The sequence below is a fragment of the Anolis carolinensis genome, chromosome 6, assembly GCF_035594765.1.
Source record: "Anolis carolinensis isolate JA03-04 chromosome 6, rAnoCar3.1.pri, whole genome shotgun sequence".
Classification (NCBI taxonomy): domain Eukaryota; kingdom Metazoa; phylum Chordata; class Lepidosauria; order Squamata; family Dactyloidae; genus Anolis; species Anolis carolinensis.
The window spans coordinates 84,771,136-84,798,966 of NC_085846.1; the positions used below are offsets into that span (position 1 = coordinate 84,771,136).

At 37.9% G+C, this 27,831-nt stretch overlaps 1 protein-coding gene across 1 annotated transcript in view; it reads right to left on the bottom strand.

Moving 5' to 3' along the window:
- Positions 1–27,831, bottom strand: part of dnah11 (dynein axonemal heavy chain 11) — a 195,066-nt gene that overhangs the window by 151,605 nt on the left and 15,630 nt on the right. Inside the window, exons 5-20 of the mRNA XM_062958230.1 lie at positions 25,992–26,091; positions 20,277–20,488; positions 18,674–18,907; positions 17,672–17,839; positions 14,529–14,645; positions 11,775–11,912; positions 11,563–11,687; positions 9,011–9,206; positions 8,578–8,682; positions 6,507–6,902; positions 5,897–6,229; positions 5,506–5,757; positions 5,251–5,420; positions 4,521–4,743; positions 217–333; positions 23–109 (exon numbers count right to left, since the gene is read on the bottom strand). Of these exons, the coding sequence (XP_062814300.1) occupies positions 23–109; positions 217–333; positions 4,521–4,743; positions 5,251–5,420; positions 5,506–5,757; positions 5,897–6,229; positions 6,507–6,902; positions 8,578–8,682; positions 9,011–9,206; positions 11,563–11,687; positions 11,775–11,912; positions 14,529–14,645; positions 17,672–17,839; positions 18,674–18,907; positions 20,277–20,488; positions 25,992–26,091 (2,973 nt within the window). The remainder of the gene's footprint in view (positions 1–22; positions 110–216; positions 334–4,520; positions 4,744–5,250; positions 5,421–5,505; positions 5,758–5,896; positions 6,230–6,506; positions 6,903–8,577; positions 8,683–9,010; positions 9,207–11,562; positions 11,688–11,774; positions 11,913–14,528; positions 14,646–17,671; positions 17,840–18,673; positions 18,908–20,276; positions 20,489–25,991; positions 26,092–27,831) is intronic.

Consider the following 27,831-nt stretch of genomic DNA (forward strand, 5'->3'; position numbering starts at 1 on the left):
CACCTCTGAGATTTCCCATTACCTTATCAAGGAGCGCATATGGGTTTTTGGCGTCAAAGTGAAAGGGAGCATCCACTCTAAATCTTTCTCTGAATTCTATCTGCTTCCCCTGATGAAAGAAATGTAGGCAATAAATTTTTGTCAACTGTCTTGCCCTCATAAAAGCATGTATGTGGGTGGTTTTTTTTAAAATAATAAAAAATCATGTTAGCTTACATCAAAAGCCAAACATTTCTTTCTGAGGCTGGTGACCTCAGATGTCAGAAGGGGAGTCACCTCATGCTTTACAGACACTGCAAGTTTTTTGGTGGCGTTCCATCTTTCAGGCAGTTCCTAAAGAACAAAGAGAAAACACGGCAGAGAAAGTGTTGGGATCCTTCCTGCAGGAGGACCGTTTCAGCCTGCCATCTGCGTGGGAGCTGCCCATTCATGAATGCTTCCCATGCAGTCATGATCCCTTGACACAATTATTTAGGACGGGGGCAAAGAAACCATATAAAACTGACTGGCTCAAATGCAACGACAATTAACACTTGTGTTGTAAACTCGTTCAAAAGCAAGTCATGACAATGCTCAATATGTAACAGACAAGATAAAGACAGGATAGACAGTAAGTAATATTTACTATCTCCCTTAGCCAGGGGGAAAAGGAAAGGAGGAAACTCATATGGGCTTTTACATGTCATGGGTGCAAAATCCTGAGATTGCAATTTAAGCAAGAACACAGCTAGAATCACAAGATACATAGCACAATTTATGTACTTCTGAATTTTGACTGCTCTGTGCGTATTTCGACTGCATTGTGCTATATTATTCAGTAGAAAAAAGAAAGATAAAAATCATTGTGCTGTTGAAGGCTTTCATGGTTGGAATCACTGGGTTGCTGTGAGTTTTCCGGGCTGTATGTCCATGTTCCAGAAGCATCCAGGAGAGAATGCTTTTGGAACATGGCCATATAGCCTGGAAAACTCACAGCAACCCAATAAAACCATTTCCCAATTTCTTTCTATTCAATAGTCTTCTGTTTCTTGTACCTCTTTTTGCCACTGCCTCACTTGGTATTACCAAGTTTTTTGGATCTAAATGTAGATTCACATTAAGTTTCTAACAATACAATTGTAATCTGGGATGTATTTGAAGACAATAGCCTAACTAAAGTGCAAGAATACATCCTTTATTTTTCATTATTTTCAACATTACCATTTATTGCAAAGCAACAAGTAACCGGGAGATACAAGGGTCACAGTCTATGGGAAGCTTTTGCAGTCAAGACTTGTTCTTCTAATTCTTTTCAGGGCCTGGCATGCAACAGGTTCTCACATAAACAGCAATTTATTTATAAACAACTAGCTGTGCCCGGCCACGCGTTGCTGTGGCGAAGTATGGTGGTTTGGGAAATAAAGTATTGAGGAATTGGTGGTAGTTAAGGTAAAGGGTAAAGGTTTTCCCCAGACATTAAGTCCAGTCGTGTCTTACTCTGGAGGTTGGTGCTCATCTCCATTTCTAAGCCGAAGAGCCGGCGTTGTCCGTAGACTCCTCCAAAGTCATGTGGGAAGACTGCATGGAGCGGCGTTATCTTCCCGCCGGAGCAGTACCTATTGATGCACTCACATTTGCATGTTTTTGAACTTCTGGGTTGGCAGAAGCTGGGGCTAACAGTGGGGGGCTGTCTCCGCTCCCCCAATTCAAACTGTGGCCTTTCGGTCCAGAATTTCAGCAGCTCAGCGCTTTAACACGCTGCGCCATCAGGGGATATTATTTCCTAAAGGTTGTGAATATACAATATTTCTGATTGTTTTTTGTTTGTTTGTTGGAGGCAAGTATGAATGCTGCAATTAGGAAAAATTATTAGGATGTAATGGCCTTGCAGCTTTAAAGCCTGGCTGGTTCCTCCCTGAGTGAATTTTTTGTTGGGAGGTGTTAGCTGGCCCTGATTGTTTCCTGTCTGGAATTCCCTTGTTTTCAGAGTGGTATTGTTTGCGATATTTTATGTGCTTCTACTGTCTGTGGCCCTGAGAAAACAGGATTTGCCAGACTTTGATGATGGGAATACTTTATTGGGAGGTGTTAGCTGGCCCTGATTGTTTCCTGTGTGGAATTCCCCTGTTTATTTACTGTCCTGGTTTTAGAGATTATATTGTTCTGCATTATTCTATCCCAGTAATTATTTCATATTAAAGAAGAATCTCACTTATCCAACATTCGCTTATACAATGTTCTGGATTATCCAACGCAGTCTGCCTTTTCATAATCAATGTTTTTGTAGTCAGTGTTTTAAATTCATTGTGATATTTTAGTGGTAAATTTGTAAATACAGTACAGTAGAGTCTCACTTATCCAACATAAACGGGCCGGCAGAACGTTGGATAAGCGAATATGTTGGATAATGAGGAATTAAGGATAACCCTATTAAACATCAAATTAAGTTATGATTTTACAAATTAAGCACCAAAACATTATGTTAGACAACAAATTTGTCAGAAAAAGTAGTTCAGTACATAGTAATGCTATATAGTAATTACTGTATTTATGAATTTAGCACCAAAATATCACGATATATTGAAAGCATTGACTACAAAAATGCGTTGGATAATCCAGAATGTTGGATAAGTGAGACTCTACTGTAAATACTACATAGCATTACTGCACATGGAACTACTTTTTCTGTCAAATTTGTTGTATAATATGATGTTTTGGTGCTTAATTTGTATAACGATTACCTAATTTGATGTTTAATTGGCTTTTCCTGAATCCCTTCTTATTATCCAACATATTCACTTATCCTGCCGGCCTGTTTACGTTGGATAAGTAAGACTCTACTGTATATTTCTAATCTTATATTATCTGCTCAGAACTGGATTATATGAGGTTCCTTCTTCACAGCTGTATAAAATGCCCACTGAAGTGGATTATATGGTAGTGTGGAGTCAAGATAATCCAGTGCAAAGCAGATAATATAAGATTATAAATGGGTCATATAGCTGTGTGGAAGAGCCTTGAGTCTACACTGCCACATAATCCTGTGCAAATTAGATAATCTGTGGAAGAAGTCTAAGTGAGGCCTAAATCGGCCTGTCCCCTAACTGAAACCTGGCTGTCCCTTGGTTGCTAGGCAACGAAGTGGGCAGAGATTAGCCCTCTAAACTGGCAGCAATTGGATAAAAAAAATTATTGCTCTCCGTCTAATTAGGACTTTATTTTTCTTTTCTTTTTGTTGTATCAACCTTGAGGCGTGGATGATGGGTTGTGTTGTCAAATTTTGAGGTTGGGGGGCCTGTACTTTTGTTGTTTTGTGAATTGCTGTGATGCCATCACTCTTTTATATATATAGATTGGAAATGGGGATTCCAATAATATACTGGAGATAATAATTGGAACCTCTGCTAACAACTAGTCTAACAACTGAAGGCATCAGATCCTATCTTATTTTGAAAGTTAAACAGAATCAAGTTTCGTTAGTACTGAGAATCAGTTTCACCAGGGATACCAGGTGTTGTAGTCAGTGCAAACTACCTTTGATTATTCTTGGTTTAAGAAAATCTGAAATAGTTGGGATCACTGTAAGTCAGTGGTTCCCAAACTTTTTTTGACCAGGGACCAATTTGACCAGGGACTACTCTCCAACATTAGTACCAAGAGGGTTACAAATCAGTTTTTGGTTAACTTTAGATTCGGTTTGGTTATTTGGGGTGCTGATTCAGAAAAATTGCATTGGATAGACCACATCAGCTCTAGTTTCTGATACAGAAGTGATCCAGTAGTCCCCATCTGCTTGCCCATGGAAAACCATATTTAATAATCTAGAGCTGATATGGTCTATCAAATGCAATTTTCTGAATCAGCACCCCAAATAACCCCAGGAACAGGCCTAAAAACAAAAACACCAAGGCACCTCCACTTCCAGATGCCACTTCCGAATGGCTCCGTTTGGGGGAGGGAGGAGGAGAAGCAGCAGTCAGGAGGCTTGTTGTCGTGCCTTTTGTGGGTAGTCAGCCTCTCCCCTCCTGACATCCCCATTGCTTCAGCACAATAACGCTCTCATTGCAACGGTGCAATAATGGTGAGGCCGTGGACCATATTTTAGTTCTTGGGGACCACTGGTGGTCCATGGACCACAGGTTGGGAACCACTGCTGTAAGTCAACAAGTATTTTGAAAGCTCATAGAATCATAGAATCACAGAGCTGGAAGAGACCTCATGGGCCATCTAGTCCAACCCCTTGCCAAGAAGCAGGAAATCACATTTAAAGCACCCCCAACAGATGGCCATCCAGCCTCTGCTTAAAAGCCTCCAAAGAAGGCTTTGGACAATACTTTAACAATACTTCAACAATATGAAGTGGCATCCACGCAACTGTGTTTTCTAGTACATATAATGCAGCCACCAATGGAAATTGCCCAACTAAAACTCCAGCCCCAGTATTTCATACTTGAGTAACTGAAACAGAGGAACAGAGGAAATTTTGTTATCATGGCAGTCAGACACAGTAATAGAGCTTTTCCCTGGAAAATTAATAGTACCTCCAATTGGATGTAAACATGATCTGGCATCTTCTGTCCATAGTTTTCCAAAAGGGTAATGGTATCCTTTAAAGGCTCAAAAAGCTCATCAGTGGCCACCTGCCTGTCTTTCACAGCAAGGAGGTGAACCATGATATCCACAAGTCCATCATAATCTCCTTCCTTTAACTCTTTCTGGAGCCCAGCATTAGTTCTTTTAATGAATTCCTCTAAATTAGCTAGGCTACATGAGAAAGAGAAAAAAATTGAGAACTTATTGTATGGAAACAGGTGTGGGAAAACATTTTTGGTCTTAGAATGTTTCTAATATATATTCTGCTAACATTCAATGAACACTGAGAATGGCATTTCAACTACTGCTATTTTGAGACATTAATGTCATATTTCACCAGAAACATTATTGTTATGCTGCACTTACAGAAAAGGAAGGAGGAGAGGATTAAAACATAACTGCTGAAATCTCGACTCCTTTAACCCTTCTCAAAGCTTATTGCTTCCTTCACTATAGACTGTATTTTCCAAGGCCAGTTTAATACCCTCACAGGACACGTATCATAGGAGAGTGCCTCTTCATTTCTAAATAACAATTGAGTAGAAGAAGTGGATTTGGAGGTTGCAAGACATATGCACCCATCCTTCAAGGTCACTTTCTCCACCTGTAGCATGAAGATGGCTATTTCAGATATTGCCAATAAATTAGAACTTTAAAAAAATAAAAGCATCATTTTACCTGTCAATGACAAATCTTAAGAGGTATTCTTTGAACATCCAGCTCCATTTCTTAATAATGTTTAGCAAACTGAATTTGAAAAATTTCATGTCCACTTTAAACCAGCCTTCAAAAATCCAGAAGTCTTCAAGTTTGCTCATCTGAGTGTAAAGATTCTCATAGATGTCAATCTGCAACAGATAACTATATATTACAGGTCTGCAAATTGGAGCGGAGGATGTGAATGTAATAATGCAGAAATATGAACTGTCTTGCCTGCTCTTTAAATTGCTCTGTTGCGGGATGTTGGTTGGAACCAAGGTCAGTATGAGCCTCTGTTTCATCAGAAGACAATACAGGACTGTAGAACAAAAACTGCTTCATGAATTCTGATCTGTCATCTACCCAGAGATATGCATAAGAATCAAGAGAATTTTTAGACTCCATAGCTTTGGCGATAACATCTGCAACTCTGTCCATTATCTTTTGTCTGGTCTCAAACAGTTCTGATATACTGTACATGTCATTCTAGATCAAAAACAAATAAAAATATTTCTTAAGTTACAATTCCATTACTCCTTCGCACTGTGTATGAATATGTATATGGCGATATGCATGTCCATTTTCTTATCATTTTGATCCATTTCAGTTCTAAAAAATCACTTACCTGGTAATTTGGCATTTCTAGATGTGTTGCCACTCTTTTTACTTCAGCAGATATTTTGAAAATGTTGCTTAAGAGTTCATCTATTATATCATAAAAGCCATCTCCGGTCTCCTTGTCCAAGGAAGGCTTGAATTCAATTTCTAAGGTACTTAGGAGCATTTGAACCTGAAATAATGGGGATGGCTTCAAGTTTTTCTCTGTGTTTTCCAGGAAGAAGTTTAAGTTGTACATTATGGCATTGAAAAAGCCATCAAATATGATGTCATCAATGAACTCCAAGTACATCTTCCAAGAATCTGAGTCTGGGTCTGCTTTAAAGAGTATGAGGTTTTCCTAAATATACACAAACACACATCAAAAAGAACACTTTAATTTTACATTGTTACCATTTTCATTTTCATTTTTTTTGCTGATTGGCAACCAAATACAACAGTCAATCCAAAATGGTTCTACAAATGACTTTTAGTTATTACATTTTGCATAATACTGGTTAAAAACATGTTTTCCTGCAGAATTGGCATTTATATTTTGCAATGATTGGAACTCTATCCTTGATTTGCAAAAATCAAACAATCTTGTCATTCTTATGCTAACATGTTCCAGGTATTACCTTTACAAATGTATGGATCTTCCTGCCATCTTCTTGGAATGACATGAATTTCTTGGCAAGTTTTTCTTCTTTGTCATCCAGATTCAATAAAGCATCTTTTCTATTGTCTTTTCTAGAAAACAGAGGATGTTCCATCCAAGATTTCATAATTTGTTGAATAGCCTTAATATTGTCCTTTGACTTTTGAAGTATCTGCTCCAAGTCATGAATTTGAACTTTCAGAAACTCAATGTATTTCCAGCAGTCATCTTCCTGCCATGTGAACACTTCTTCCGCTTCCTTTAGCTGATCATCTGCTATTATCAGCTCTTTTTCAATCAAAGGATATTCTACCTCCAAAACAGTCTGCTTAACTTTGTTATACCACTGGACTATGAGTTCAAGGTTTTCTATATACTGTTCATAGAGACAGAAAGGAGAAAAGAGCAACATGAAAATGAAATTTCTGCCGTGAAAAAGTTTACAACTTTTGTATGATGCGAATTTTTAAGACGTATTTGGTTTTGATGTTCGTAAGTTACGATGAGTCCCAGACTGGTAAAGAAGTGGGATATAAATAAATAGAAATCACAATAACAATAATAGATAAAGGCTACCACATGTAAAAACAGAATTTTAAATACTGAAACACGACACATCTTTGGAAAGAAAACACACCTAGGGCTGTTCATGGCCATCAGGGGGAGCACACACAGTGCAAAGAATTAGTGATGGAAATATGAACACAGAGGAAGAGACAGAGCAGTGATAAGTGTGAACTTTCATGTCATCTACTGAGCACAAGCCTTGGTGGGAAATTAAGAATTTTCCGTGCCATGAGGAGGGAGATCCTTTTAGCCTGAGGACTGAAGTAAATTTCAGAGCAATGCTCAAAGGCACGATCCAATGGTAGGTGGTAAAAGTAAACAAAGGGATGGACTGATAGATACAGGTTGAGCATCTCTTATCCAGAATTCCAACATCCAAAATACCCTAAAATCTGAAATTATCTACATGGGTAGCTGAGGATAGGGACACCTTTGTTTTCTGATTGTTTCATGTATTACTTTGGACACACCTCACCTGCAATACTGTGTCCAATTCTGCGCACCATGATTTAGGAAGGATATTTACAAGATCGAATGTTTTCAGAGAAGGGTGACCAAAATGCTAAAAGTTCTGGAAGCCAACTCCTATGAGCAGTGGCTTAGGGAGCTGGGTATGTTTTAGCCTGAAGATACAAAGATTAAAAGGTGACATGATAGCCACATTTAAATATCTGAAATGATGTCATTTTGAGAAGGATGCAAGTTTGTTTTTTTTGCTGCTCTAGAGACTAGGACATAAAACAATAGATTCAAATTGCAGAAAAAGAGATTCCATCTGAATAATAGGAAGAACTTCCTGATGGTAAGATTTGTTCAATAGTGGAGTAAGTGCCTCAGAGTATGGTGGAGTCTCCTTTTATAGAGGTGTTAAATAATAGCTGGATGGCCATCTGTCAAGAGTACTGTAATTGTGTATTCCTGCATGGCAGGCGATTGGACAGAATGGGCCATGTCGTATTTTCCAACTCTATGATTCTATTATTCTAAATTTTAAAAATATTATACAACTAGCTTCAGGCTATGTGTATATGAAACATAATTTAATTTCATGATAATACTTTGATCCATCTCCACGATATCATGGCATATGAAAATACAAGTATTCCAAAATCCATTTTTTTTCCAAAATCCAAAACATTTTTGGTCTCAAGCAGTTCAGATAAGGAATATTCAACCTGTATCGAGAAATCTTTGCTTAAAGCTCCTTCTGACAATACATTAGCCTTAAGACAGGCATTTTTCTCTTTGAGAACAGAAAACTTGAAAAACAAGGCCAAAGAAAGATAGGAAGGCAGACATTAGGACAACCAACAGGGCCAGACAGTGGTACATCCAGAATTTAGTAGTTTCAATTTGATTCTATTCACTGTTTAAGGCTGAAATGTCTATTTTAATTTATGAGTAAAGAAAGAAAAATCACATGGAGGGAGAAAAATATGTGAAATCACAATGTTCAGGTGAAAATGAGTACTTGAAGCACTTACCTTAGTGAATTTTCCTCTTTGCTTATATAACTCAAGTGCTGAATGGGGAATATCGGGCTGATTCAAAAGGAGGAGATATCGCACATCTCTTAAAATAGCCACTAGCTACAAGAAATGAAATAGGACATTCAAAACATTGCTTTACTTATATACACTTTATTTTAAGTGCTACCTCATTCCAGGATTCCAGCTCCACAAAAATTAACCCCCCCTCCCACCAATAAAGCAGATGGCTAAACCATGAAAACCATGTTTGACATTAGAGTTCTCATTATTAAAAGTACTGAGATTGCAATCATATATGGTACATCGACTAAATATTGTGAGATTTAATTGTGGGTAGACATGTATAGAATTGCATTCAAGTAAATCCTTATTTAGATGTTACCCTTCTTTGTTATTTTATCTACATAATAAAGTGTTGGTGCCATACCTTAAGATCAAAGTTCACATGAAGAAGACCATCTTTATTGTTACGCTTAATTAAAGGTTGATCTAAATTGAACTGACAAACAACATCCACTTCAGACTTCCATTTATGATAAATCTGATCTTCATACTGGTCAAGTAAGGTTAACATTTCTATATATTTCTGATATATTACAGCAGCTTCTGAACTTTCTAAGACTCTACAAAAGAAAAGAAAAAAACATTAGTTATTTTGTTGGGACCTGGACTACTCAAGTCTAGATGTAGTCAGATAGATGATAGGATTAGATTGAGGGAATCCTTTCCCTGTATCCAAAGTATGCCTAGATAGGCTTTATTGTATTTCCCCTCTTTCTATCCTGTTTACGTCACATCCCTTACTTTGATGTTAGTAGAAATGTGAATCTTCGGGGACACTAACTTCCCATTGGTCAGAATGTTTTATGGCCCCAATAAACTGGACCATGAGGTCGGAACCATTTTGGTTCAGTCTCTCTCTCTTTGTTCTTCAAGCTAACAGCAGCATCTCGCTGTCCCTCGAGCAAGATGTGACTATCTAGATGTTTGTTATTTTTCCTTTCTTATTTTTCCTTAGAAACTAGCCTAGAAAGCTAGACAGCTCTCAAACCTTTCCTATCTACAATGGAATTCTTTTTACCTGAATAAATGTTTTTTGAACTTTTACTGAGCCTCTGCAATCCATTGCCATCCTAACAGAAAAAGGCTTCTCTTTGCTCACCGCGTGTAAGTATCTGCTGCTTAAGAAAGTCTTTTTTTTGCTACTCTGCTACATTTTAGTGGAATCTCCCCCACAGAGGGTTAAATTGAGTCTAACCACTCAGAGATTACCACAACGTATTTAAGTACTAATTATTCTATGTTAACAAGATTCCACTTTCAACCTCATCATACGAGTCATTTGCAGCATCGAGGGATACTTTCGTCCCTGTTGAGCCACGGAGTCCCACGCCACCCATCAGAAAATGCAGACCCACTTCCAGTAGGGCTCTGTGGCTCAAATAGGGGTGCAAGCTTCCTACAATGCTGCACCAGGAACATGGGAGGCTTCCTGTGTATCACTGCAAATCATGGTGTCAGCATGGGGGAAAGCTGCAGATGAGGCAGGGCATAGAGCGCCGGGATTGCCCCACCGATTTGCCACAGAGGCTGACAAATTGCCCCATGGGACCTCATCAATGTGATGAGGTCTTAAATGTTATGTGAGCATTCCCTCCAGAATTCATGCACTGCCTCATCAGAATCATAAAATGTGTTTTCCCATCAAACCTATCCAGTCATAGACCTTCCTTACAGCCATATTGAGATTCTATTTTCCAAATGCTTAGAACTGAAGTGTAGACACAAAGATGGATTGCAACTAGATAAAGGGTGCCTGTGCTCTCAGCTGGCTTTCTCTCATCTCTTTTTTATGGTCTTACTTTTTTTGTCACCTTTCTTCCCCTGGTTGGTCTACAGCTTTCTAAAACAATTTGAGCGGGTATGGAGACCTTTGACATACGTACATTGAGGCTGAATCTACATTATGGCTCTATTCCAGCCACACTGCATAGTATCTCTGCCCCAGTCTGACCTACATATTTTAATTCCAACTAAAATCAATACAGAAAGCCACATAGGCCCCTCCCATTACATAAGATCTGTGCAATAGGATGTTTATACTGTGTGTATATGTTCCAGGTTCAAATCTCGGGAGCAGAATGAGTGCCCACTGTTAGCCCCAGCTCCTGCCAACCTAGCAGTTCGAAAACATGCAAATGTGAGTAGATCAATAGGGAAGGTAATGGCGCTCCATGCAGTCATGCCAGCCACATGACCTGGAGGTATCTATGGACAACGCCGGCTCTTTGGCTTAGAAATGGAGCTGAGCACCAACCCCTAGAGTCGAACACAACTGGACTTAACGTCAGGGGAAACCTTTACCTTTACCTATATGTTCACCATATTGGTTCTGGTCACATAAGGAATTTTTAAATCCCCACAATGTATGAGCATATTTGCTTAATTAAATAACCTTTGTCTTCACTTTGTTCTGATTGCTCATCTGAGCTTCTATAAAGTGGAGCCAGCAGAGAAGACGGAGGTGAAATGTCGACTTGGAAATGTGTGCAATGGTGAGTGTGTGAAAAGGTTTGCATACAAACACAAATCCAAAAGAGAAGGAGGTATCTTGATGCAAATACAGACAAGAGAGCTACCATTTCAAAGTAGGAAGGCTTAAGTTATCCATCACTCACCAACCTGTCCCCTTCATTTTCCTACCTTCCAATCCCAATTCCACTGTGATCCAAATTCAAGACTCTTCTTACTTAGGGTTGTCATATTAATTTAGCAATTCCCATTAACATCAGTAGCACTTATTTCTGAGCAAATACATGTAAGGATGCACTATCAATTTCTTCAATACATAATCTGATATGAGATCAAATAGTAAATGGTGTTCCTTTTAAGTGAACATAATTTAATGAATGACCAATTGCAACTGAGCTTGAGTACCATTTTTCATAAACAACTTTAAACACAATGAGATATACTTACGGGTGGGAAACAAATGAGAAGTTTGACCAGAACAGCTGTATACGAGCTTTAATTTCTTGGGACCACTTAATGTTTCCTGAAGTAAATGGCATGTTTTTATTTATTATTTCATTCCTCTTGTCCACCTATAACAGTTAAGGAACAGATAGGTTTCTGAGTGAATCATAAGAGCAAATCCATAGGGAACATTTTGATCTTAACTTGTCACATACCTGTTTAATGTGCTCATTGTACAAGGCTTTGCAATTTTTCAGCTCCACATCAAACATCTGTAGTAAAATGCTGTAATTTGGACCAAAGGCATCTGCAATAACTGGCTTTTCCAAAAAATATCCAAGGATGGCTAAAAGCTACACACAAAAAGGAATACATATTTCCTGATAAAAGTATACAGTTTTTCTTATCTGGACACAAGAATACTAGGATATTAAGACAGAAATACACACACCTATACCAATTTCATATTAGAATGGGAGGAATAGTCTATATAGAAATACATTCTGAAAAGGAATACTCAGAAGGACTGAAAACCTTGTAGTAAAGTCTTCATGTCACAAAGGTAGCTTCACCTTTTAATTACTTTAATTAATCACAGAGAAATAAGATGTGTATATATATGGACAATGTGGATGAAAAACACGATGCATATTGGTATTGGAACAAGTGGCAGAATTGTCTTTCTCTTTCTGGTTTCTTTGATAGTTCATCTTATATACACCACTGTATGTGTGTGTGTATTTGTATATATTCGTCAACCGCAAAATCACAAAACAAATATGAAATAGTTACATTGTCCACCCAACTACCAAAAGTTTACAAATATTATTGGTATAAAAATGATTCTTCAGAGTGGAATTTAGGAAACATATTCCACAGCATTTTTTACAGGCAGCTAGAACTATTATGTTTTCTTGCAGACACCTTTTTCAAAGTTAAAATATTGTTTACAGACACTATTCTACTTATTTAGCAGAGCAAGTAAGCTAAATACAATTAAAGCTTACTTTTAAAAGTTTTCACGTATAAAATCAATACCAGCAAAGATCATTTTTCTTCTGGGGAATGCCAGGACCTACTAGTGCATGATGACCAAATTATGCAAAGTGGCAAATAGGAAATCCTAAATTATCTAAATTCTTTTCTCAACTCATGAGGACTAAATACATTTCAGGGATATAACTGTGGATCTCAAATGCCACATCTTCTGTCAAGCCCAATAATGGTAAAAAAAAATCAAGAAAGCAAAGAAGTTTGACTACTTTGTATGGACCCGCTGTTCTTGGTTTATACAAAATATTATTCAACACTAGGTCTTAGTCAAAATTAAGCATGTCTGTAGCTGTGCCAATGAACATTCTCTGCTACATTTAATGGAGTAGTCTGGAAACTGGTTTTATTTTAAATGGATATATTTGTTTTTAATTGTTATTGTGTTTATGTTTTTATTACAATGGTGTTGTATGTTTTCTATGTGGTACTGAATGCTTACCTATGTTGGAAACCACGCTGAGTCCCTTCCGGGGAGATAAAATGGTATATAAATAAAGTTTATTGTTGTATCCATAGCCTATTTCAGGGATTATTTATTTATTTAATTATTTACAGTATTTATATTCTGCCCTTCTCACCCCGAAGGGGACTCAGGGCGGATCACATTGTACACATATAAGGCAAACATTCGATGCCATATAAACATAGAACAGAGACAGAGACAGACGCAGAGGCAATTTAAACCTTCTCCAGCTTCCAGCGGGTATGCTTGATTCCGGCCACAGGGGGAGCAGCTGCTTCATCATCCACTGCGACTGCAACTTCCTCTTTCCAACGGCAGCTGGATTATTTTTACGGTGTCTTAAATTAGCCTCCCCACATTTAAATGGTACCTAAATTTCCTACTTGATAGATGCAACTATCTTTCGAGTTGCTTAGGTCAACAACGAGCAGGGGCTATTTTTTATTTTTAATTGTCGGGTGCTCACCCCGACATGGGCTGGCATCGAACTCATGACCTCTTGATCAGAATGATTTATTGCAGCTGGCTGCTAACCAGCCTGCACCACAGCCCGGCCCCCGGAATAGCAAGAAAGGCTCCATGGCAGGGGAATCCAACATATCCTAAGCCCAGTTTGATTTTGCACAACCAGAGCAGAAGATTTGAGGCTTTTTGCCTTCCTTTATTTATGCTCATTCATTTTTAAAAATGAAAACAGATTATCCTGTACAAACCCATACCTGCTCAAGATGACATAATTTCCCACTTTTGGAGATTTCTGTCCAGGGAATAAGGCGGCTTTGGATAAAAAACTTTCCCTGATACACTCCTAGAACGCTCCCTTTTTGAATCTCATCAGAAAGAAAAAAAGGAGCTCCACAGGAAAAGGGAGAACCTTGGACTATTCTCAAGACCCTTGGAATGTTGTCTGAAGTCATATAGGCTATCCTTTTAATCTTGTATTAAAATATTAGTGTTTTTTCAAACCCTAGTGTACACACACACACACATATATAAAATCACCAGGAAAGTCTTCTGTGTAAGCCTCTCTATTTCTGCAACAAGACTATGGTCTCCAGGTATTGTGGAGGACACTCTCCTTTTATCAGGGTTGAAACAAGGTTTAACTACTATTTTGTGGGTATCTATGCATGGAGAGAACTCCATTTTGACCTTTGCCTCAGATAGAAAAATTTCTCGAATCCATCCAGATCAATTTCAGCATTACAAAATAGCTTTAGAACACAAAGTTCTGATTGTATTTAATATGCAAGCTCTGAGAGCATATTTCACTCAAAATGTATTTTTATTCTCTGCCATGCTACAAAAAAATTTTCTTCACACTCTTTGACTTGGATACTGTAATAAACATCTCAATGTACTGAGTCCTCTAGTTTGAACTATTAATTACATTATTTGATAAATGCTGGTAGCTGACAGGCAACATTTTAAAGTTCTGCAATTTATAACCGACCTTAAATGCCGACTCCAGCCCTGAACAATCAAGAAAGGCTACACAAAAAATTGATCCAAGACGTCTTTCAAACTCAAGAATTTTGTGTTTGAAATCAGCATAATCATCTTCGAACTCCTGCAGAATACAAATATGAAGCCAGTGTAATTTTAGAAAAAGCTCATTTTAATGTCTACGTCCAAAAACATGGAGCATGGAAAATAAAGTATGTAAGAGGAAAACGGTTAAAATATCAAATATGATAATTTTCCTAATAATTTAGTGATCATTTAATTGTCCTAATCATTTAATGCTCTTGGATGAACTTATAATATGTTCAATTTAATTCTAATACTATGAGCTCAGTGGGATTTATTCCTAGGCAATTATAAATAGTACTTTGAAGAAATTAAATCCACTTCATTTCAATGTTCAATCAATATTTATTGCTGTGGTCAGTGATCAGGAATGCCATGCAATAATGTCAACAATGCCCACAATGCCATGTTCAGAGCAAAGCAAGCACATCTTTTCAGAGTTTGGAAAGGATACATTTTGGATGACTTATGTCAGAATCCATCAGCAAGCATGACCATTGGCAATTATGGCTGGGGAACATTTGGAGCTAGAAACATCTCCTCTCTGAGCCCTTCAAGGCAGCCACAAAATGTGACTAGAACTGGCATAAAAATGCTTGTTTCGAGCCCCATGAGGCCACACCAGAATGCCCTACAGTGCCTCTACAGCGGGAGACCAGCCTAACAGCCCAGCCATGCCAAAGCCGGTTTGGCAGAGCTGGGCATTGGCTAGCTCTCCCACATTCCCTGCACTCATTCCCACAAAAAAATTACATCAAAGCATCCCTTACCATCACTGCAGGATATGTACTTCCTGATTCAGCATCATTCCGGCAGCAATGGAGCCTAGGAGCAGTAAACCACCTCCTCTTTCTGCAAAGCTCCATTGGTGTGTGGATTGAGCATGGAGATCTGAGATAGCAATTTTTATTGCAGAAACATCAGCAAAGGTCTGGATCTTCCTGGAAGATTTGGGCCTTTCCGAATATTTTTTTAACCTGTGGTCAAGTTGCATTATTTGGCTTACCCCAGGTTAAAGCACATTAGCCCCCGTAGTGTGGCTGCATCACTGTATTAAACTGTATTAAATGGCAATGTAGATGTAGCCTCCATCTCCCCTCAAAAATGCTTTAACCTCAAGCGAGGTGAGCTGAGGAGCTGAGAAGGAATTGAAGCATCTCTGATGAGAGACTGATCAGTTCTCGGTTGGAAAAGAGGGGAAGAAGAGAGAAGGACAAAGGCTGGCTTTTCTATCACTCTAGTCTACTACTTCAAACTAGAAACTTGCTTCATTTTATTCATTCTACATCTTTCTTTCCACCGTCTTCTTGAACTCTGAAGATCAGCAACTTTACTATAGGACAAGCCTTTGTTCAGTAAAGTCCACTTTGATCAGATGCATAAAAATATGGTATGGTAAATACACTTTGGAATGGTATTTGAATAAAGCTGAAATCCTATATACGGGCAGTGCCTGAGTGACTAACTAACATCCAACATACAAACGATTCATACAAATGGAGGTGAGACAACAGGAAGTGAGAGAAATCTACTTCTAGGAAGGGAAATTCACTCCTGAAAAAGTTATGAGAAAAAGGTGTCTCAACTGAAGCTTTATCACCAATCCTTGTTTCCACAACAAGTCAAATTTTTCAAAATCCAATTATTACAGGGGCAAAAAATGAGGAGAAATCTTCTGAACAGGGGCATAGGGTTAAAAAGGTTTTCCCCTGATGTTAAGTCCAGTCGTGACCGACTCTGGGGGTTGGTGCTCATCTCCATTTCTAAGCCAAAGAGCCGGTGTTGTCCATAGACACCTCCAAGGTCATGTGGCTGGCATGACTGCATGCAGTGCCGTTACCTTCCCACCGGAGCGGTACCTATTGATCTACTCACATTTGCATGTTTTCGAACTGCTAGGTTGGCAGGAGCTGGAGCTAACAGCGGGCGCTCATTCCGCTCCCGGGATTTGAACCTGGGACCTTTTGGTCTGCAAGTTCAGCAGCTCAGCGCTTTAACACACTGTGCCACCAGGGGCATAGAGAGCAAAACAAACATGACAGGGGTGTTCATCCATCCCTATGCTATCCAAAGCTAAAAATATATCTATTGTACACATACTCTTGAAAAGCATTTTTGTAAATCTTTTGCTGAATCTTTAATAAGTGCATTAATTACACTGGATGGACACACCATGCAACACAGGCATGTGTAAGGCATTTTGCAGAAACAGCTAATGTAGGTATTAATTTTTAGGCTTCTGATGTATTAGCTTTTCCATTAGCACAAAATCCAAAGGCAAACACTTGCCAAAAACATGAATGAAAATTTGTCGTCTGGTAACAACAAATAAAGCATGACTACCTAGTAATTAATTTTATGATCCTGTTCCATCAGTCAATATTGAAGCTCAATAGAGAAATAAGGTGAATAAAATGAAAAAAGCTAACCACTGTATAATGTGTTTGAGGTACAATTAAGTGGAGGAATCATCAGGCTTCAAAATACAAACAGAAGGTTCTGAAATGGACCAGAATGGTTTCTGTATCCAGTCTGGAAGAAGGGACCAACATGAAATACTGATCCGGTTTAATGTTTGGCAAGGAATGAGTTTTAACAGTATTTTAATAAAATAAAATTGATTCATATTAACCTGACAAAATATATGAGCAATACAAGGGTGTCCAAAAATAATCTTTACAATTTCAATTTTGTATACAATTAAAATGGTAAGACAATTTCCATACACCTTATATTTCAAATCTTCATTAACAGAAGGCTCAGTGAAAATGGAAAATATAACAAATGGATAAGGATGTAAAGATACTGCCATCAGTATCCCAGTATTAATCTGACATACAACTATCACAAAGAGGTATGCTTTTTCATTTAAATCTAAGCTTTATTTAATAAATAGACCAATATTTAGTTCTAGCCATCATTTAAATCATTTCTGGATCAGGTTTTCAATTTCTAAAATGTATTTGCAACATTGCATCTCTCCCCTATCCATTGTCACTGTTATTTACTTGTCTTTTCAGGCGTAAAATTCAATAAAATATATAAACATGCAAAATGAAATATTACCATATTGTTGAAATCCGTTGCAACATATGTGCTCTCCTTAAAAACATTGCAGCATTCTATAAATTCTTCACTCAGTTTGTGTATTTTGTCATTCAAGGAATTCCCCTTGATCCCTCCAAATTCCAATTTCTCCAGTCTTTCAAACTCAAGCATGGTAACAAAGATATCCTAAACAATAAAGATTATCGTTAAATCTGCTCTCTTATTTGAACAAAAGCAGTTTTTAGATTAACATAAGCATGTACAGACATACATTATCTGTTGGGGCGATGTGGGCAAAAGAAGCCAATACATGTGCTAAAACCTAGGTTTTCTTGGAGGCTTAACCACCAAAAAAGCACCTTCTAGCCACATTATTGCCGTAACAGTACCATTGCAATTCATTCTAAAATTCCTATATAAAGGGATTTTTTTACGGGATCACATTTTTAGAAAGCAATGGTACTTTCCTTTTTTCTTCTTCTTGCAAAATGAATGCCTGGAATTGGATAGAGAATGGAGCTTATCAGTTGAAGGTACTATGGGTTACTCTTACTTGCTGTGTGTATAGCAGAGATGTATAGTCAATCCTTCACATTTGCTAGGATTAGAGGCACAGGGCCCTCACAAAACGGAAACACTGTGGATATTAAAATTGCTATTCTTTTTTAACTGATAAAGCCTCCTTTTTGGAACCTATTTGTCCTCCAGTCAACATCCACCAAAGAGGCTTACCATATAGTTATGAGGACCTTGAAATTCCTGGGGAGAAGATTTTAATAAAATCCATAAATAATCAAACCCCCCAAAATGAAACCCAAAAATATGAAAGGTTGGCTGTATATTTTTGCTTATTTTATTCAGGTTGGTGTTGTGAAACAAAATCTATGAAAGTCTATATTGAAATCTATGTTAGTCTCAAAGATCCAGCTAGATCATTTCCCTCCTCCCCTTTTCTTTATATGTTTTTTCAAGTAATATAGTTCGAGTGTTAGGAAGTAAAGCAGCAATTGATTAAAATACCTCTATTTGTTCTAAGCGATGTAGAAATTTGTCAAATCTGGAAAATACCATCTGTGGCTGAAAATCCCACTTCTTAACCTCTTGAGCGTTAGTGAAATACATTGCCATTTGGCTTTTTTGCCGAAAAAAGGCATTCTTAAAATTCCTTAATGTATTTAGCGCCTCTTGTACTTGCTCCAAACTTTCCTCAGTTTCTCTCTTCATAATATCTTCTGGTGAAAGATATGATAATGTCTGAGGGGGGGGGGGGGGGAGTAACACATTGAAATAATAAGTAACACAACAGTGCATCATCTATGATGAGACAAAATTTCAGAATTACAAAATAAAAGAGATTATTCAGTTACTTATTATTATTAACTTATTATTCAGCTCCTAATAAAATGGGCTAGATTATAATGCTGGCTATGGTCTTAATTAGAAGCCCCTGAAGAAATCTGAAATAAAGGCTGGGTTTCTTCTATATTTGTCATTCTTGAAGTAGACCTAGTGAAGTCAATGACACTTTAGTTATGAGTAATTTATATCCCACCAATTTCAATGAGTCTCTTCTAAGAATGATTAAATCTGGAATGGACCTAGTCTGCTTGTAGCATAAAACTGAATTAGACCAGATATAGTGAAGATATTGGCCCCATCTACACTGCAATATGTGGTCAGTTGAAACTATATTAAATGGTCAGTGTGGACACATATAATGCAGTTTAACTGAATTTGACTGCATTATATGTATTTACACTGATCATATAATGCCATTTCAAACTGCATTATATGGCAATGTAGATGGCACACAGATTTAATGGGAAGCAAGCCTTTTAGTCAAGAGTTCAGTTATATATTTACAAGCCTTTCTATCACAAAAATGAAAAACTAGATCTATTCCCTTATTACAAAGAATTTTGTCTTGATCATATCAAGAAAGGTAGAAGATAGGAAAAACCTTTGGCAAAACAAACAAATTGCATTCATTGAAACAGTTGATGCAAAGGGAGATTTGCTATATCATAAGAGTTCCGCTAAATTATTAGCATTGTCCTTTTATAAATTGATATCCAAGGATGAGACTACTGGCCCACTAATAAGCCCCTAAGGTCTTGTAATAAGTAGTTATTGCTCTAAGCTGACAGTAAATCACCGTTTTGCTAGCTGATAACTCATCATTAACAATGTATTAAAAACGGATGCTTTATTTACCAGACAACATGAAAAACACTTTGATACAGGCTGTGCAATCTTTAAAGAATGCCACCTCTTCTTCAGATCAACAGCATATTGTATTTTTAATATAAAGCACATAAAATAGTGGAATTTATTACTCTCATTATTTTGTTGTTATATGACCCTAATTGTAAAAAGAGTGGCCTGGAACCGTGGTGAGTTCATGATAAATAATCTGTAAAATGGAGGCTAAAAATGAAATAACACCAGATAAACTAATCATCTCTCATCTTTAACATTCTTCAGCAGTGACTGGTTTTACTGACTGAAGCTCTTAACTCTATATACTCATATCTTGGGAGGGAAAGCCCTGTTGAATGCAAAAAGGATTTACTTCTGAGTAGACATGTACAAAGCCCAGTTTTCTATTAATTGTTTTTATTACCTGTTCAATGAACAGATTACAGAATTCCTGTAGTAGAAATATGATCCGTGCAGGTATATTGTAAAACTTGGAGTGGCTCCAGATCAGGCAGATGGTGTCAAATAATGGGGGAATTAAACTACGAATCTCTGGAAATTCTGCTTCTTGAAGACACTGAATATGCCTTTGCAGAGGTGTCAAGTAAAGGTCAATATCCTGGGCTTCAGTAAGGGCTGCAAGAGAAATAAAACATCCAAATATGTTAAATGAAAATAGAATGACATGGATTAGAGGAGGGTTTCTATCAGAAAAAGAAACATTTTCAAGAAAGCCCAATTTCTGTGCCCATAATAAAATTTGGTAACAGGATCGTAGCTCGGGTTAAGCAATCAGGTTTAAAGCCTCACATTTTTATTAAGGGTGCATCTATAGAACTAATGCAGATACCAGTTTGGCTCAATACCATGAAATCATGGATGATAAAGTTTGGTGAGTCACCAATACTCTTTGGCAGTGAAGGCAAAAGACTTGGTAAAACTTTTAAGTGTAACTCATGACTCGGCATTTTATATGGATTTTAATCTGTTTTAGAGCACGGGCACTAAGATCTGCGGGCGAGGCCCTTCTCTCGCTTCCACCACCGTCTCAGGGACGTTTGGTGGGGACAAGGAAGAGGGACTTTTCTGTGGTGACCCCCCCCCCCCCGGCTGTGGAACTCTCTCTCCAAGAAGATTAGACTGGCACTCACCATGTCCACGTGCTGCAAAGATTTTAAAATGTGGCTGTTCCGTTGTGCTTTCGATTAAGCAGTTCACAGGAAATACGGCCCCAACTAAAACTACCATCAGTCCTCACACTTTATCCCTGTCCTTCGTCCTATAGGACATTGCTCCTTCAGTCCTAATTTATTATTGCCCTTGTATTTTGTCCACCAGCCCTATTCTGAAGTATATTGCACAAGTTCTTTGCCCCTGAATTCCAGTACTCATTACTGCTCAGACTATTGCTTGTTGGTGATGCTGTTTTTATGTTATTGTCTTTTGTACCCTGTTTCCCCTAAAATAAGACATCCCCAGAAAATAAGACCTAGTAGAGGTTTTGCTGAATTGCTAAATATAAGGCCTCCCCCAAAAGTAAGACCTAGCAAAGTGTTTGTTTGGAAGCATGCCCACCAAACAGAACACCAGAGCATGTAGGATCAGTAAATGTACGTATCATAGAGTGTTGTACATGGAAATAATGGTAGTAACAAGAAATTCTTGATAGGATTCACAGTTTGTCTGGTTATGCTGGTTTGTGATGACAACTACTGTACAGTATACAATAAATGTTCATTTTTTTGTTCAACAATAAATGTGAATTCTTCTTCATGGAAAAATAAGACATCCTCTGAAAATAAGACCTAGAGCATCTTTGGGAGCAAAAATTAATATAGGACACTGTCTTATTTTCGGGGAAACACGGTAATGTGTTTGATTTTATTGAGTTATGTTTTAATCTATGCTTGGTTTTAATCTCTGTTTAGTTTGGGCTTGTTCCCCATGTAAGCCGCCCCAAGTCCCTTCGGGGAGATGGAGGCGGGATATAAAAATAAAGTTATTATATTTTATGTGTGTTTTAATTGCTTATATGTTTAGACTGTTTTATACTTTGATGGATGTATTTTTTTTTCTCTTTCTTTGCGGCATTGAATTTTTGCAGGATTTTGTAAGGCGGGGTAGAAATAAAGTAAGTAAATAAATAATAATAAACTGTGTGTGCATGTATGTGTGTGTGTGGGAGAAAGAGATTTCACCTTTTCTGACCATGTGACAATTGAATTTTGGAAAATTTGGCTTATTGTGGAAACAAAGATTGGTGAAAAAGCTTCAGCGGAGACACCTTTTCCCCATAACTCTTCCAGAAGCGAGTTTTCCTTCTCAGTGGTAGGTTTCTCTCACTTGCTGTTGTCTTGCCCCTCTTCTTAACTATGAGTCATTTGTAAGTTGGATGTTTGTAACTTGGGGGCTGCCTGTACTTTTAATGGATTTTTCCCTCTATCAGCTTTTAGGAAAGCTATAAAAATACATCTTTTCAAATTGGCATTTTAAACTGATGTGATGTTTATTTGCTGATTATGGTAATTTTAATCATTTTACTGCTTATTTGTTTTAGCGATATTTGTTAGTGTCATTAAGTGTTCTTTTTAGTGGAGAGATGTGAAAAAATGCAATAAATGCAACACACACAAAACGTTAAGTACACTTGCATAATTTAAGTACAATGCAATATTCATTCTGTATTTATAATTTTAATTTAGTCATAGAACAACCACTTTGCATAGTGAAAGCTAGGGTGCCAGCTGTGCCCATTCCTGGAAATGTTTAATTTGTTCATAGTGACATATGTTTTAGCTAAATTTCATCTGGATTATAGTAACTCACTGCAAGCGAGTCTACTCTTTAAGAATGTGTGAATGCTATGCCAAAGGGCTAGTAAAAGGGAAGATACAACTTCCTTGTTCCATCAGCTCCACCAACTACTTGTCTGTTTCCAGGCAGATTTCAAAGTTTGGTTAGGATATCTGTCTGTGTGCTTTTAAACCATCTGTTTATTGATGATAGTGATGATGAAAATAATGAATTTATTACCCACCTCTCCCTGTGGCTCAAGGTGTTGTGACTCAGCCTTTGCCTCTGTGTGACTCTGATGAGGATTCTGGCATGCAAGTGCATAATGATGAGATTCAGAGTCAGGATGAATTTCAAGATGACTCCAATGGGAATTATGGGATTCAGGTGCAGAGTGTTCCTGCTGTGGGAGATGACGAGCAGGGAGTTTTTCCCATGGGAAGAAATGAGGTTGTTTGTGATGATGATTTTCAGGTACAAGAAGCAGAAGAAGAGAGTAGCTCTGATAACACTATCAAGCTCAGTGGCCTTGACAATGAGGCCGCTGAGCTTGATCGTGCCAGTCGGCTGGAATTTTGGGGATTGCATAGAAGCCTCCAAATAGCAAATAAGAGAGTCAAAGGGCAAAGAAATGCCTTCATGTTATGCTATTAAAACAGTTTACTGAAAGAGAGATCTTTGTCAAAATCAACTTCTTAGCTAGAGTCAAGAACCAAGTCTGCTTTCCTGTATCAAGTCTGCGTTCCTGTATTACCTTATAGGCTGGATATATTCTAGTTGCTGGGACTTTGGCTTCTTTTGAGAGGACCTTGTTTCATGCCTATGCTTCTATGGATTTGATGATTAAAGCCTTGTTTTGTAACTATATTTTGGAACTGAACTTTTACCTTTTATGAACTATTTTACTGCCTATTTCTTAATAAACTACAAAGACTACGTTCTGTGTGTAGTCTGGTGTCTTTAGCAAGGTGAAGCTAACTTGAGTTGCGTCACAAGGCAGAATACAACATCATTCAAACAAGAGATAAAACACTATTAAAAGACATACCAGGAGATAGAGTTAAAATACAAGTTAAAACCCACTAACGAAATGCAGATTAAAATTCACAATTTAAAATGGTGAACCCATGATTTCATCAGATATTCTTAGGCAATATCTGGACTATTGCAATGCGCTCTACGTGGGGCTGCCTTTGAAGATGGCCCGGAAATTACAACTAGTACAGCGATCGGCAGCCAGGCTTCTAACTGGAGCGAATTACAGGGCGCGTTCAACGCTTCTGTTTAAGGAGCTCCACTGGCTGCCGTTTACTTTCCGGGCCCAATTCAAGGTGCAGGTTATCACCTACAAAGCCCTAAACGGTTTGGGACCCACCTACCTTAGAGACCGCATCTCCCCCTACGAACCCACACGTTCTCTTCACTCGTCGGGGGAGGCCCTTCTCTCGCTCCCACCACCCTCGCAGTCGCGGTTGGTGAGGACGAGAGAGAGGGCCTTCTCTGTCGTGGCCCCCCCGGCTTTGGAACTCTCTTCCTAGAGAGATCAGGCAGGCCCCTACCCTCCTCTCCTTTCGTAGGAGCTTAAAAACCTGGCTCTTCCAAAAGGTCTTTGATACCTAATTTGATGTTGGACTGATCCATCTGCCCATTTTATAATAGCCCCCATTTCGAGATGCTGCCTATGCTATTTTGCACTTTATTGTCCATTTCTACCGGCACATTCTGTTCTGGATTTTATGAATTAGTCTCCTGTTTTAATATTGTATGTTTTTCGTATGCTTCTTGCCGATTTTAATGATTGATTTATTACTATTAATGTTTTACTGGTATAATTGTTTTATAGTCGTGTTACTGATATTGATTGTTTTATCGGGCTAGGCCCCATGTAAGCCGCCCCGAGTCCCCGAGTATTATTATTATTATTATTATTATTATTATTATTATTATTATTAGGCAAGGAATACTTAAAGAAGATTTTGGGACATATAAACAATCACATTATTAAATGGAACATGATAACATGCATGACACTCCTCCTATATAATAAATGCTAGAGTGTATTTTATCCATAAAACAGGTATATGGTATAAGTAGGCTTCTTTCCTTGCCATTTTTGATGAAAGCAGCTCAGTACTAAACCACTAGCATTCTGTACATAAGATTCCATGCAGCTTTGTCTATAGCAATGGTTCTCAACCTGTAGGTCCCCAGATGTTTTGGTTTTCAACTCCCAGAAAGCCTAACTGCCTGGGATTTTTGGGAGTTGTAGGCCAAAACACCTGGGGACCCACAGGTTGAGAACCACTGGTCTATAGCAACATGAAAATACAGTATAGCTTTCAGAATAAGAATATTATTTACTTCTATATATCTCTTGTGGAAAACTATAGCAGTCTATAGCACACAATTTAGTTTAACATAGTTTCCTTTCTATACCTGGCAGTGTTGTACAAAATTCCCAAAACCAATTAGAATCTATCACAGCATCTAGACCTAAACTCAATGTTTATAACCTCTCCCACCCCAAACACACACAGTTTCATCTTAAGACAGTGATCTATAAATGCACTTTCCACTGTTTCAATAGGACCCTACCTGCCCTCTGACACACACTTGTTTTATTTTCTGTCCAGCCAGATGAATAATGCCAGAAAACTCAGAGGTCTTTACAATGCTATGTGACCTTTCAGTTGGGTTGATATTAGCATAATATGGATTTTGGCATCATTCTTATGGTCAACACAGTGACCTTTGCTTGTGTGTAGGTGTACACAAGCAAAGTGTAAATGTGCACTTGCGTGCAAGAAGATGTGAAATTTATTGTTCAAAATATTTGATAAAATGAAAGGTCAATAACTTTCAGCTCCTTAGCAAAGACCAGCTGAAGCTTAATCATTTGCTGAACATTTGGGATAAAGTGTCCTATAAAAATTACAAGAATTATAATGATATTTCATTGGCATTTCATGTTATCAATATGCAAACAGAACAGTAAAACATGGATATGTGGTAACAATTTTTATGTTTGAAATAAAACTTGAAATAAAACTCAGATTTATTGCCTGTAATAGTCTCACAATAATGTTTATAACACACACACAATGTTATTTTAGGGTCATGTCAGCAGTTTTTCCATTGGGGAAAAACAGTCAAGCAAACTTCATACAAATAAAAAATAAAGACAACCAAGACTACTTGATTTAATGTGAACGTGTCCCAACTGCACAGGCAGGCTTTTTTAATGCTGCACAACAGTGATATTTCAAACAATATTATGGATTTTTCCATGATATGCATACATAAATGTAGGACGGATGTACATATATTTCATTCAAAGAAGCCTTACCATTTTCCACCTCCTTGTAAATGTCTTGAAAAGTAGGATAATAGCTGCTCATCTTTGCCTTTAAGATCTTAATCATTTCCTGGATAACAGGGCTCTTCAGCTGGAATCAAAAGAACATAACAAGTCTATAAAATAACAACTTCTAAAGATCTGAGTCCCAATATTCTCCTTTGGGTATTTCCAGGTTGGGGACAATTCATTCTCACTGGTGACGCTTCAGTTATGAAATCTATCCTATATACATACAGTACTTTATTAACTGCTCAACTCTTAATGCACATCTTCTTTCTGTTTCATTTCATTATCCCTAGTTATCGGTCTCCTTTCAACATTCTCTTATTTATATTACATGAATGTTGTAAATTAATTGACTACCGTTAACTCAGATAAGAAGGGAAGTTTCACATCATGCTCCTGTTTTCAGCCACCTGTCTTATTGTTCAGGAAATCCCATGGAGATGCACTGGTTGAAGAAGGAACTTTCCTGCTGTGAATATTCCTGTTAAATGTATCTTAAGATCCAAATCATTGCTTGAACATTTAACTGGATATACCAGGGACTTAACCTTTAAATACAAATGAAAAAGGAACAAAGTACAACCTGGAAATATGTCCTCCAAATCTGATATGGCACATTAGTTTTATGGTCGCTTTCAAGGGACCATTTGTAGTTGTAAGTCTGTCTAAATGTAACTATGTTGTCTGGGCTTTGAAAGCCTCATGGGCCACATAAAATGTTGTGGCAGATTTGGCCAGCAGGTCTTGCATTTGACAAGTGTGATGGAAAGTCTGAAGTTTTTCAGATACCCTACAACTGGAACCCCTAGCAGCCACAGCCAGCATAGCCAAAAGTAAGGAATGCTGGGGATTGCAATCTAAATAATCAAGAAAAGCACAATATACCCACACATGTTCAAAATGATGCAAGATAGAAAAATTATTTACTTCAAAGAGGAACTTCAAAGAGGTTCCTGAACTGCGTTTTTTATTATTTACATTGATATCGGTGGTTCTCAACCTGTGGGGCCCCAAATGTTTTGGCCTTCAACTCCCAGAAATCCTAACAGCTGGTAAACTGGCTGGGATTTCTGGGAGGTATAGGCCAAAATACCTGGGGACCCACAGGTTGAGAACCACTGATTTATATCCTTTCCTACATTGAGCTTAAAGTAATATACAGGGTGTTTGAAAAATAACTCCCTAGTTTTAAGTATAAATACATTAAAACTAGGGAGTTCTTTTTCAAACATCCTGATGCCTTAAAACCACTTGAGATAGAGCAGACCAAGTCTACAACTGTACCAAGGTTACCCAGGGAGCAACGTGGCTTAGAGGAGACCTAGATTTATAGAATCACTAGCTGTGCCCGGCAATGCGTTGCTGTGGCGAAGTATGGTGGTATGGGAAATAAAGTATCGAGGAATTGGTGGTAGTTAAGGTAAAGGGTAAAGATTTTCCCCTGACATTAAGTCCAGTCATGTCTGACTCTGGGGGTTGGTGTTCATCTTTAGTCTACACTGAATATAATCCAGTTGAAATCAGATAATCTGTATTTTATAGGCAGTGTGGAAGAGGCCTGATTGAAGTGGCCCTGGTCTGAGTGGGTTGCTAGGAGACCAAGTGGGTGGAGCTTAGCCTTCTAACTGACAGCAGACCAAGTGGGTGGAGCTTAGCCTTCTAACTGGCAGCAATTGGATAAAAACAATTATTACTCTCCCTCTAATTAGGACTTTATTTTTCTTTCTTTTTGTTGTATGAACGTGGAGGCATGGATGAAGGGTTGTGCTGCCAAGTTTAGTGTTTCTGAGATGTGTAGTTTTGTTGTTTTGTCCTAGGCCGA